Raw genomic sequence first — 13332 nt, 5'->3', positions numbered from 1 at the left:
CATTGTTTTTTTTTTCTTAATATAAACACATATTTCTTAGTTCTTCCACCACATGTATGATTTAAAATAAAAATGTTGGTTAATCTGTTCATCACTCAGCACATGTGTGTTAAACATTAAAGACAATAAATAAAATAACTTCTTTATCTAAATAAAAAGCATTGAAAAACATTTTTAACTTACTTTTTTTGTATTTTTACAATTATTTAGTTATTTAGAAATCCTTACGGATTGCATTTATTTGACAAAATAATTTGTCATGCACTAATTTAATTCGGCGGCCTTCGTGGTGTAGTGGTCAAGACATTTGGCTCACACATGGAAGGTTCTGGGTTCGATTCCTGGTGAGAACACAAAAATTAAATGTGATTTTTTTTAAGGCTGGGTGTACCGTGCTGTAATTCACCTCTGTAATTGGGCCTCAGGGCCTGTTGTGGTGCCAAAAAAAGTCGGCCATATAGAAAAGTTCTGGGATTAAATATAACAGTTTTAAAAAAATGAATTCTCTCCATATTTTTATGTATATGGCAATGTGTTGATCATCAGTGTATGACTTTCGGATTCTGAAGTACCATTCTTGACATAAAAGGATTCCAGCAAGTTTTGTCAAAACTTATCTCTTCAAATTTGACATAACAATATTCCAGCAACTTTTGATAAAAACTTGTTGCGTCAAATTTTCCTTTTCAACCTTCCATCAATCTTAAATCAAGTTTGTACCAAGTTTCACTGCTATCTGGATAACTCTGAACCGTTCAGACGTGTTTCATTCAGTTCTCCACCTTGTTCACCCTCCTGCACTTCGCTTTTCGCTCCGCTCTGCCAGCTGACTGTCTTCGCCTCTCTACACCACTTGGGCCGGGTGGAAAGTCCTTTTCAGGGCTATTGAGGTTGACTTGCGGTCGGCGCAGTTGTGCCCCTACCTTCCGACTTTGTCTTTGACTCTGTCTGGGAGGGTGGCTTCTCGTTTACGCCGGGAAGCCTGACTGCGACAGACGCGGGTGATGAACCAGCGCACATACGCGTTAACGCGTACGTTACAATCTTCATTTCCTTAACTCTTTCATCTGTTAACTTTTGTGAATTATAAGAGCTGATAGTTCAGCCGGATGAATCTTACCCACATAATAAAGGTTTCAGCTCTTATACTCCACAAAAGATAGCCGATGGAAGAGTTGAGGAAATGTGGATGTTTAAACATAGGCAGAATGGTGAATGTTATACAGTGTGTAAAGTGGCAACTAAAACCAGTCAATGACAGGTCATAAGCCCTGTAGGTGCCTAGACTTCCATATTTCCTTTTCAAAAATGTTTTTTTTCTCTGTTGCAATAAATTTAGAACTTTTTCTTTTCCTCACTTCATCGTTTGAGTCTAAATTGGAAATGTCTTCAGCTTTTTAAAAATACTTTCCCATACTTCTAAAAGTCATGCTTTCCCATACATTTATGAAAATAAAAAAAAGAATTTTTACTTTGAATACATTTTTTAAATGTTTGAGCTCTTACGCTAAGGGTAGACCAGGGGTTATATCGAAAACACTTTTTGATTAGGACGTTACTTTATTTACTCTAAGATACAATAGATTACTAGAAGTTATTAGTTACGCCTCGTGGCATGGCTGGGACCGACTCGCTTCAGCGAGGTGGCGCACGAGTGCGTACTCGTGTACACACGTGCTAGCCTCCTCGCGTGAACTACCAGACTCTCGCTCCCTCGTCGCTCCCCGCGCGACGTTCGTCTCTCTTATCTTCTGCCCCCACAAATGTAACTAACATAAATAGTTATAACATGACATATCAGTTTTGAAAGTTTTAAAAATCACCGGCTAAACATTCAACGATAAATGCGTAATTAATACGAATTTCACAGAATGAAACAGTAAAATCTGACAGCTCCGTATATTGTTATTGATCACATAGTATGATACTTTTCTATGACTATGGCAGTGTTGACAGTCTGAAGGTTGTTTGGAATTAACCAATATTTTTATATTTGTCCTGCACTTATTTAATTCGGTGGCCTCCATGGTGTGGTGGTTAAGATATTTGACTCACACACAGAAGGTTCTGGGTTCAATTCCCGGTGAGAACACGAAAATTAAATCCGATTTTGCCGAAGGCTGGGCGTACCGTGCTGTAATTCGCCTTTGTAATTGGGCCTCACGGCCTGTTGTGGTGCCAAAAAAAAACGTCTTGTAGAAAAATCCTGGGATTAAATATAACAGTTTCAATAAAAAATAAAATAATTATCTCCATATTTTTATGTATATGGCAATGTGTTTATCATCACTGTATGACTTTTGGATTCTGAAAAACCATTCTTGACATAACAAAATTCCAGCAAGTTTTGTCAAAACTTGTCTCGTCGAATTTGACACAACAGTATTCCAGCAACTTTTGATAAAAACATTTCGGGTCAAATTTTCATATCAACCTTCCATCAATTTTAAATCAAGTTTGTACTAAGTTTCACTGCTATCTGGGTCTTAAAGTACATGAATTAGATAAAAAAAAAATGATAGATAAATAAATATTTATATCTCAAAACCATATAAATATGTTAGTTTATACATCTATTAACCATTTAAAAAATATTTACAATACGTTAAAGTAATATTTTACTTTATAAAAAGTTTATATCGTTGTGACGCCTAGCCAATTTGAACCGCCAAAGGCATCGTTATAAAACCCAAATAACAGAACAAGCGTGGACAACCAACATATAAACCATAAGTTTTCATGTATAGAATATCTTTGATTAGATGTGTACACAAAATGGAGTAGGTTGGTTAAAAAAATAAGGAGATATCATTACTATTCTTCGTGTACTTGAGGAATGACGCTGGTAGTGAAAGGGTTAATTCTTTAAATATTTACCATAGACTAGACATATGCTTTTCACTAAACTTATGAGTGACTTATTTATTACTAAAATCTGTGGTGTACCTGTGTGACTTATTTCTTATGTCATTGAACGTGGATTTGTTATCGGTGAATTTCAGTGTGAAGTTGTGAAGCTATTTTTTACTATCAATTGTGTATATACTTGTAGACATTTTCACTATATGTATTATAATGGTAAGTAGCGGAGAAAATATTGATTTTTTTCTTCGTATTCCATCCCTTCCAAAAACGTCATAATCCATACATTATAGAAGAAAAAAAATACCGGGGCTACGTTCAACACCTCGAATTTCACTACAATATGTATTTCTACAAAATACTTTCACTCTGTATTCAGAAAGTGTATTAATAGCGCTTGATTGATTGTAAGTTAACGGTCTATTTTTTGTTTCGCAAAAGTAGTGTTACCGTATTTTTTTACCTCCCTGTTTTCTTTTGTCTGAGAATACACATTATATTTGTTCTAAACACGATTACCCCTGAAAAGATAAATAATAACTCGTTTTCTAGCTTATTTTTTTAAAATCGTTTGTATTTTATGGCAGGTTTCATATGAAATGGCGCTATGGAAACATACCCACTAAAAGGTAGTGGTTCATCACCTGCCCACTCAGGTTCAACCTATCAGTCAGTATTAGGAAAGGTATATTTATTTATCTCATTTACATTAATTGAAAATGCTTCACTCTTCCCTTGGGTTGTACTTATTTACATTTTAATTACTTAAGGCTTGTGGTTACATGTAGATAATTTTAGTGCTTTTGCAATTTTTTTAAAGTGCAATGGGAATTATTTTATCCTTTTTCTAAATAAATAATAAAATAGGCTATTTTATTTTCTGGTGATAATATTTGATCTAATAAGTATTTTTTTAAATTAATATTCACCCTTAATGGCTTTTGGGACATGTGCTCTTGATAAATGAACGTGCCGTTTTATAAAACAGATAAAAAAAACCTTTCTACTATTTTATAGGTTGTATGAATAAAAAATCACCACATACTCAATCGCTTCACAGATGATGTTTATGAAACAGTAATCTTCTAATGTTATCAATATGTATATTTTTTGGGTGATGCCTTGCAAGTGGGATTTGTTTCGACATTTCGGCTACCATTGCAGTAGCCATCTTCAGAGTTATCGGTCTACCCCGAAGATGGCTCAATGCTCAGTCTGGAACAGTGGCCGTGAAAACTGGCGCACCTATTCTAATGTTGTTTCTTTATTCTAGACTTCTAATAGTACACTGCAAGTTTACTTTACTCACATAAACTGTTTATATTTTAATCTATTATACATTTTTCTATTAATTACGTTTTTGTAAGATAAAATCTGTTTGCCTAATTAAGTAGGTTTAACCTGTTTTAAGGCAGTATTTTGGCAAAATGGGTGGGTAGAATGACAAATGTTTCATCTTTCACATTAAAGGTGAAACTATCTTGAGGCAAATACTCTTGCTAGAGAGTATTATGACTTCATAACATCAAGCCACTGTTCAAGGGTTCCTGGCCTGATGTGTTGTTCCAATTTAACACCTTATATATTTTATGTATTTGTGATGTTATTTTAGTCCAATGAGTTAATTGGAATGTTACCGAGTGTTTAAAGTGATCACTTAACCCATCTAATGATTGGACAGCCCTGCAAATGCCTAAGCGACTTTCACATCCCCTCCTCAAAATGTTTTCCGTCCATGTTTAAATATATTTCTGTGCAAATTGACTGCTCATACCTTATTTACTGTAACCAAATAACAAATTATTCATTATTTATTCAATCATTTTCTCTCAGAAACTATTCAAAGTTGTATTTTCTATTCATGGAATAACAATTCATTTGTTTGAAAGGTGGCGCGAATAACGGGCGGTGGGGAATCCCCTAGTGGGGATCAACCCATCCTTTCTCCCAACCACGGGACATTCTCACACAGTAAGTACCATCTCCTGTCATTGTAATTCTCCTCTTAACTTTAAAAAGCCGCTTTGTCTACGTTAAAAAATGTCTTAAATTATTTTTCAAATTAAATAAAAAAATATGTGCTTATTGTAGTGTGTTTCTTTTTTTTTCAAATTGCAGTCATTATTTAACTTTTTTAGACATTGCTTTTTGTATCAAATAGTCTATATAGCATAATATAAACAACAATACACATGAAATAATAAAATGTTTGGTGAAAGATTTAAAAAATGATTATCTATTCGTCGTACCCACTACAGGTTTAATTCATGTACTCTTGTGTATTTTATTTTAGTATTAATCACCTTTTTAATATTTTATTTATTTTTATTTCTTTATTTAAAACTTACAATGAATAAGTATTTTGGTGGACTTATTGCTAAAAGCAATATCTTCCAGCCAATCAAAAAACAGACTGTTCAAAAGAAGAGATTAGTATTTTTTTTTTACTAAAAAACCATAAATATATATCAATAATTGAATGCTGCCTTCAATCTTCGATATTCAATGTCTATTTTTCATTCGTTTGATTTATACACTATTTTTATATTTGTAATTTTATTTACTCAAGTTTTTAGTTTTTTTTTAGTCTTTGGAATTTGAAAAACATTTATTAATTTTAATTTTTTTATATTTTTTTCTTATCATTGTTTTAAATTTTCAACTTGTTCATAAATGTTTTTAGTATTTTATTTTTGTTATTTTTTTATGTTTATTACAATGTGGTACTTTAATTGTTATTACAGTGTATATATATAGTAAATATATTACAAATGTAGCTTCAGAACAGGTATTTTTGTATCTAGTGAAGCTGCTATGATTATTTTCTTGCAATCCAATTCAATGTCAAATACTTATTTACCTTTATTTTTGCCAATAAACGCCGTATTTCAGCACTGAATCTAAACCTGAATAGATACATACATATTATGTTAAATAAAAAAAAACCTAGTTAATTAAAAATAACAGCTGTTTTTCAATTGGGATATAAGGCTTGCGCATATTAATATAATTAAAAAAAAAAACATTATGTCATACATATTAAATGATGAGGAATGTGGGATCAGATAATCAGTTTGGAAGGAGAGAGAGAGAGAGAGAGGAAAATTATATCGACCAAATTGCTGCCAGAATAGATGACCGTGCGGGCCCGATTTATGTCATTTTCTATTACTCTTTCCAGAACTTCCCGCAATAGGTTCTCGCATTCTTGATGGATGTTCTCTTAGAGACCTTCAAGAGTTGGAGGCTTGTTGACATAAACTTGTGACTTCAAGAAACCCCACAAAAAGAAAACTGGAACTGTTAAATCGGGCGATCTTACTGGCCATTGCTTATTACCAAAACAAGAGATTGGGCCATCCGGAATTGCAGCCCTCAAAATATTGGTTGTGGCTCGCCGTTGCTCCATCCTGTTGGAACCACATGTTCTCCAATTCCAATTCATCCAATTGCGGAAGGAGAAAATCATTGAGCATGGCTCTGTAGCGCTTGCCGTCCACAGTAGTCGTTAGGACGGCGGCGTTTTCGAAAAAAATAGGCCTGATGACGCCCCCAGCGTAAACACTACATCATGCAGTAACTTTCAGCGGATGTAATGGCTTTTTGTGGGTTTTATGCAGATTTTCAGTGCCCCAGCAGCGATAATTCTGCTTATTCACATATCCACAGAGATTGAAATGGAATGGTCGCTCATGATGATTTTTGATAAAAAGTTGTCTTCCTCGTGGTCAGGATTTATGATGGCTTGAGCGTAGGTTACACGCGCTTGGTGGTCAACGGCTAACAGGTGTTGTACTTTTTAAGGGAACATTTTAAAGTATTTTACCAAAATTCTCTGTAAAGACCGCAGATTGATGCCCAATTGCGTGGCACATCATCTGGTTGATACTCCGGAGCCCTCTGCGACATCTTCAGCCACAGCCGTGATATTCTCAGCAGAATGGCTGCTCCGGGGCTGGTCGGACCTGACAGCATATCGTGTTGTCCCATGCTCTTCTAGGCGAGTGGCTAAACTCCGTAGTGTTTCCCAGTTGGTGTCAGACGACCAGGAAATCTACGCCTAAATTCTCGCTGCGTCGAAACCACCGACAATTGTTCCGCAACAAAACCTAAACAATTTTTCCGCATTCTTGGAAAGTATAGCGCTTTATGTCTTGTTGATGTGTATTTTGTATCTGTTTACTTCACAAATGTCAAAGCAGAACTGACATATGCCGCCATTTGCAAAAATTATGGCATCTTCCGATAGGGTGATGACTTTTGCGCCACCTTGTGTAATAATGTTTCAGGCGTTTCTTGAAGGTGGCTAGAGAAGGTGCATTTTTTAATATGAAGAGGTAGCTCATTCCAAAGTCTAGCAACTTGAAGGGAAAAGGAATAGCTTTATAAAGAAGTAAGAGAAATTGAACGTTTATGCGCTGAAGCCACTTGAGTTTGGAGCGAAAGGGTGATACATGGTCATACTTTTTGAGATTGAAAATAAAGCGGATGCTTTGATTCTGCAAACGCTCCAGACGATCTATGAGTTCCGTATTGGCGTCAAGATAGAAAATATTATCATAGCACAGAGAAAGAAAAGATTGGGACAGATTTTTTTTTTTGGTTGTGGTTGAAAGAAAATTCTGCAGTCTTTTCGGTGAATGGAGGGTGTGATAAAACTTCTTCCCAACCTCAGTAATCTGTTCTTGCCACGTTAAGTGTTGGTCCATAATAATGCCAAGATTTTTAATTGTTTTTGTACATCCTGTGGTCTTGTCCCATTCCCCTTCTCAATGATTACCGAATGGAGCCTCTCGCTACTATCCGTGGCCCTGTTATAGGTCCGGTCGGATATACAGATCTGGTGGCTTCTAAAAAGAATTTCAAGGCTTTTAAAAAGTTTTGTAATCATTTCGGGGAATTGATCATGTCCAATCAATTTAATCCCAGTCAGTGAAGAATTCACTTCCCTCTCTTCTCAATCCAATGAAGTACATATTATGTACTTCTGGATTACTTTCTTTCAGCACAAAGATGCTAAGGCTACCAGATTTCAAAAAGCTCCTTCGAGCAGCTTTTCTCGTTTGACAACGAGAAAATTTTCCGTGTATGTGGGCACCGCCAAGGAGACTTATGTCCTCAGATGCGGTGTGCGGTATGTGGTGGGTAAGCTGTTTTTGTGAGAGGAATCCCGTTTTGGTTGATCGCTAACGCAGGAAAAGTTGAGAAATTTAGAAGGGGGATTTGTCTATGGCTACCAATTATAATCGTCTGAGTTTTTTTTCGATAGATCAGTAAGTCAGTATTTTAATATAGTATTAATTATAATTCATTTAAGAAAGTAAAGCATTGATTAAAAAAATTAAACAAAGATTAATGAAGTACCTATCTTAAATTTGATTGGAAGTACGGAGGGTGACCTTGCCGAGTGTAGCATCATCAAATTGAAGAAGATATGAACTAAATATCACATAGCTAGTTGAAAAGATCCATTGAGAACTAAATGAAGGAGATGCGTATGCTGCAAACCGATCCCGGGATTGAAACCAGGTGATATATGTTTTTTAAGTGATACTCTTTTTAGACGGTCATAAGCCCATAAGTGGTCATAAACTGAATTTACCCTGAAGATGGCTCTTTCAATAGTAGCTGAAACGTCGGAACAAATCCAACACACACGGTATCACCCAAAAAAGAAACATATTGATAACAGTGACCGTGAAAACCTTCGCACATATATTTATGTCCTTAGTATATTAGTATTTATTTGTTTTTATTGATGTCCATATGTATGCAAAATGCAGTAACCAATAAGCAGTAAAAATGTTCTAATCAGTTTGTCTAAAAATGGATTTTATTTAATAAATTTAATAGGTACAAAATAATTATTTGATAAACTTTTGACTTATGAAATCTTTAAACAAAATAAAAAACAAATATCATCAAGAATTTAAAAATCAATTGTAAATATGTGTTTTTGTCTATAAAAAAGTTAGACTTATATTATTTTTATAAATAACTTATATTGCGCCATTTTTGAAGTGATTTCACTAAAATAAGCAGATGGTATCATTTGATTTTTAATTCATTATTAAACTAATGCAAAAACGAGTTTTTATATGATCACTGTCAGAATCATGCACCTGAAAATGACCACTGCTTCATGTAAACTCAGTAACATAAAGACCTATGGATCCACATCTTTTGCGGATGAATCAGATACTTATAAATCCTATTGTAAGTTAGAAACTCATAGTTTTCCGGAGAAAGATTTGACACTAGTTATCAGAGACTTCTATGCAAAAGTCTGAAAAATACAAGACTCTTAATAAAGAGGAGAAGTTACTCTATTTCTGCACAGGAACCGATATCTTGAACACATGATCAAAAAATCATGTTCGCAGATTGTTTAGACCCGAAACCAAGGTTGATAATTCAACGACATAACCGAATATCGCACGCAACTACACTGGCTCAGTATCAGGCATAGAAGAAACATTCGCATTCTATCACTTCTTCACAATATCCCACTTCGCCCGTTTATCTGAGAAAGCTCTTCCAACCTCTATCACAACACGGACTATCTCTTTGTTCTAGTAACAAGAGAACCCTTTTAATACCCTTTCATTGCTCTAATTTTCTTGCCTCCTCTTTCACAGTAGTAGCTGCTCGATTGTGGAATAATCTACCCACTAATGTTAGAGACGCCCTTTCTTTATTTACATTAAAGTCAAGATTGAAATGTTACTATCTAAATATTTAAGTTGTTCCTTTATCCTTTTTTCCTCCCCATCCCCTCTTCTCTCTTCATAGTATAGTGTAAATTTTTTATGTATTTTTATTTTCTTGATCTTTGTTTTTAATTTTTTTATAAAATTTTAAGATTCTATATGTCCATGTACTTGTAATTTTTTCAAACTGAACGGTTTGGGTAGGTAGGAAGTAATTGCCTTAAGGCAATATGCCCGCCCTTATATGTATATAACTGTATGTTGCCGACGTAACGCGGCATATGCCAACTTGGCGGCCCTTCCTGGGGCCTTTCAATATATTTAATCTAATAATAATATATTTAATATAATATAATCTTATAATAATATATTTAATACGAGAAGCTCTCGAATGGTTATTAAAGAAACCACCAGAGAGATGGGTTATTGCAAAAATATTATCAGATTGTCATTCGGGCGTTCAAGCTATAACAGATAATTTATATAATAAATTACAACGAACTTCCATCAAGAATTTTCACTTACAATCTTAAATGTTTCTATAACAGATACTCGGTCGGTAAATCCATTAATTGTAGATATTCAGAGTAAAATGAAGTATCTAAAAATAAGAGGGATGAACATTCAAATATGCTGGATAAGAGGACATGCTGGTATCGTAGGAAATGAGAGAGCGGATGAACGAGCAAGAGCCGCAACTTGTAAAAGAACGGCACCTTTCTTAGAATTTCCCCTTTGCTTTGCTAAACGCTGTATAAAACAAAATACGCAGCAGCGTTGGTAGGATCATTACCGCGCTTCTTCTACAGGTAAAATCACTAAAATGTTTTTCCCAACGCTGGCTGATGCAGCAAACTTCCGTCATCATCACCAAAGTACTTTCGAAACGACCCAAATTTTTACACGGACACGGAGCTATGAGAAGTTATTTATATAGGTTTAAATTAAGGAATGATGACTACTGTCCATGCGATGATATTTCTTCACAGAGTATAGAACATCTGTTATTTCAGTGCCCATTTTTAGTTTGCAACGCCATAAACTTGAAGCAGAATGCAGGAAAGATGGAATATCCTTAACAGATATCCACACTGTAGTTAAAAGTAGTTATCACGCGCCATTGTTCTTGAACTTTGCAACAATGGTGATTGGACTCATAAAGGTAATAAACCAAAATCAGTGATCGAACATCCCACTTCCAAGACAAACAAAAACTTTTTTTTTTTTTCCGAGTACCTTAGCCTTGTACATGACACGTAAGGCTACTATACTAAATACAGGGGTCCAAATATATATAAAAAAAAATAAAAAAAATATTTAATCACGAACTTCAGTATGTGTATGCGAGGTACTACCTCCCCAATAAAGACCAAAATTTGTCGCTTTCGGGGGTGGTCATCGCCATACTGAAGAGCATATAGAATAGGATTTAATAAAATATTACTGACTGCCTATAAAATTATTTACTGTGTATTAGAGAAAATTATTCATTATTCTGTTTGAATGTTGATCGCCGCGCGGTCGGTGGGGAACTGCGGCCGGGTAGCGGGAGGGGGGCGTCCTTATATGTGGCGCAAGAGAGACCGATAGAGCGGGCGAATGTGCTCGCTATCTCTCTCGCCGCGTGATTGGTCAACCTAGTACCGCCCGCTATTGGCCTAGCATCGCCGCCGCACAGCAAAATGTATTGTATATATAGCCCCGCCGGGCAAATAATAAATCAGTCAAATCGTCACGCTACTAAGGGATTTTACTCTCCACCTCGTCTCCCTGCCTCGCTTCAAACCGGAACTCACCGCCACCTGGAATATTCGACCGCCGCCACCCCTGGACTTGGAACTCGGATACTCTTTGGATTGGATTTTGGACCCCGGATAATTTGGACCCTTGGCTACTTCCCCGGAACACACCCCGCCGTTCCCGCCGACAGAGAGATACCGGCCTTACAACCCGGTTGCCTGCTTCAGGATTGCGGCCGCCAGTGCTACTCACTAGTGACCCCGCAAGGGATCTCTAGGCAGCGATACCTCCCCCGGAGCTTATCGTTCGTTGGCCGAGGCCCGCCTACGCCCGGCCACTCTGCATTGACATCAGCACCTATAGTATACAGTTCTTGTGACTGGCGCGATTGCTACGGAAGCCAGTGATCCGCCGCGTCTGTTACACTGTATATGTATATAAAGTGTTAAATAAATTAATAATGAGGAATTAAAAGCAATAGTGGAAGCGGTCCCATCTCAATCTTCGACTGAGCTGGCAGCAGCTTTCAATGTAAGTGACAAAATAATAAGTCGTTTACATAAAGTAAAGATGGTTGAGAAGTGGGTACCTTACAACCCTGCATTGCTTTGCTGAGCCGACACAATAACGAGGTCCAATCATTACTTGCGATGAGAAATGGATCTTGTACAATAACTTCATAAGATCTAGCTCAACTGTAACTGCTGACGTATATTGCCAAGAATTGAAGACAATGATGAAGAAGTTCGCAGTAAAACAACCAAAGCTGGGCAATTGCTCATTGTCTCTGCTGCTTCATGACAACGCCTGGCCGCAGACTTTACGGCATATAGTCTCTAAGCTACAAGAGCTGAAGCTGGAGACTGTCACCCAAGATACTCGCCGGGCCTTGCTCCAACTAATTACCTTTTTTTTTAAATATGGGTAACTTATTACAAGAGGAAAACTTTATCTGTGTATAGATAATATGGGACAATATTTCAATTAATTTAATATATAATTTTCATACAAAATTTTTTTTTTATTCCAAATGTCAAAATTATATGTAAGCACTTAGTTTGTGAGGATTTGAAAGTCACGCTTACACCGATCACATTTGTGATTTTGTTCAAAAATTGAAAAAACTCTCAAGAAGTTTAAACCTTAAACAAAAAGATGACATGATTTAAAACCAGACCCACCTTTTATAATTCTGCAGGAAGTTCCCCTCCTTGACCAACCTTATAAAAGAAAATGGACCAACCTTAAAAAGGAATTAATGGAGTCCACATTGAATGGTGGCATATTTTACACGTAATGACTGAGATCCCAACAGACTACGACGCTCCGCAATTAGACGATGAAGAATAAGAATAGACCCTTATTATTAAGGTCTAAATAATAACAATAGAAAAATCTGTAATTTCATTTTTATTCGAAAAAATCAAGATTAATTAATTTTCCTTATGCCTAAAAAATGTTACCATAGTTTTCTTTTAATTGATTAACTTACCATAGAAGGCAACTTATTTTTGTCTAAATCATTATTTTTCTTTTTTCAGACCCATCTGTGAGATACACTGGCTCTATTTCTGGTAATTATAACTATTATAACTAGGAACATAGTATAAATAATGTAAAAGAATGCCTCTACGCGGGTTATCCCCAGTGAGGGTTTCATATAGAAAAGAAAAAAAAGTATCATGTAAAATAAATTCTTCCTGGCCGTATGTTCAATTTACTTGTGGTCAGTCCTCCTAGTCCTCAATCTAAACGTCGGACTAACTAGGATTTTTTTTGTTTGGTTTGTTTTTTACGGCCGGTTGCCACCTGCTGACACCAATACAGTAAGCCCTCTTGCTAACTAGGGCTTAAGATGCCACAGTTGACTATTGTTCCTCCGCTGCCATCCTCAACAAGATGTCCTGCCCGACGCCCCGGTTTCGGGTTTAAAAAACTAGTGTAAAAAAAAAAATATTGTTGGTGAGGAACGAACAATTACTTTTTATTTATTTTGTCAAAATTATAGATCTATTACCAT

The 13332-nt window shown here is 35.8% G+C and overlaps 1 protein-coding gene across 3 annotated transcripts in view; it reads left to right on the top strand.

The window, feature by feature from the left end:
• Positions 1-2921: 2921 nt before the first annotated feature.
• The window catches only part of ClC-c (chloride channel protein 3), a 40348-nt gene continuing 29937 nt past the window's right edge, over positions 2922-13332 (top strand). For 2 of the 3 annotated variants that reach the window (XM_088229031.1, XM_088229030.1), the window contains exons 1-4: positions 2922-3078; positions 3450-3547; positions 4752-4833; positions 12854-12886. In XM_088229031.1, coding sequence (XP_088085157.1) covers positions 3470-3547; positions 4752-4833; positions 12854-12886 — 193 coding nt within the window. In that variant the 5' untranslated portion in view covers positions 2922-3078; positions 3450-3469. The remainder of the gene's footprint in view (positions 3079-3449; positions 3548-4751; positions 4834-12853; positions 12887-13332) is intronic. The other variant, XM_088229032.1, reaches the window with a different exon arrangement.

This window comes from Micrasema longulum, unplaced genomic scaffold (genome assembly GCF_059751315.1).
Source record: "Micrasema longulum isolate JH-2025_06_02 unplaced genomic scaffold, ASM5975131v1 h1tg000629l, whole genome shotgun sequence".
Taxonomy (NCBI): domain Eukaryota; kingdom Metazoa; phylum Arthropoda; class Insecta; order Trichoptera; family Brachycentridae; genus Micrasema; species Micrasema longulum.
The sequence above is the reverse complement of the archived record's forward strand: the minus strand, read 5'-3'. Positions and strand labels throughout refer to the sequence as shown.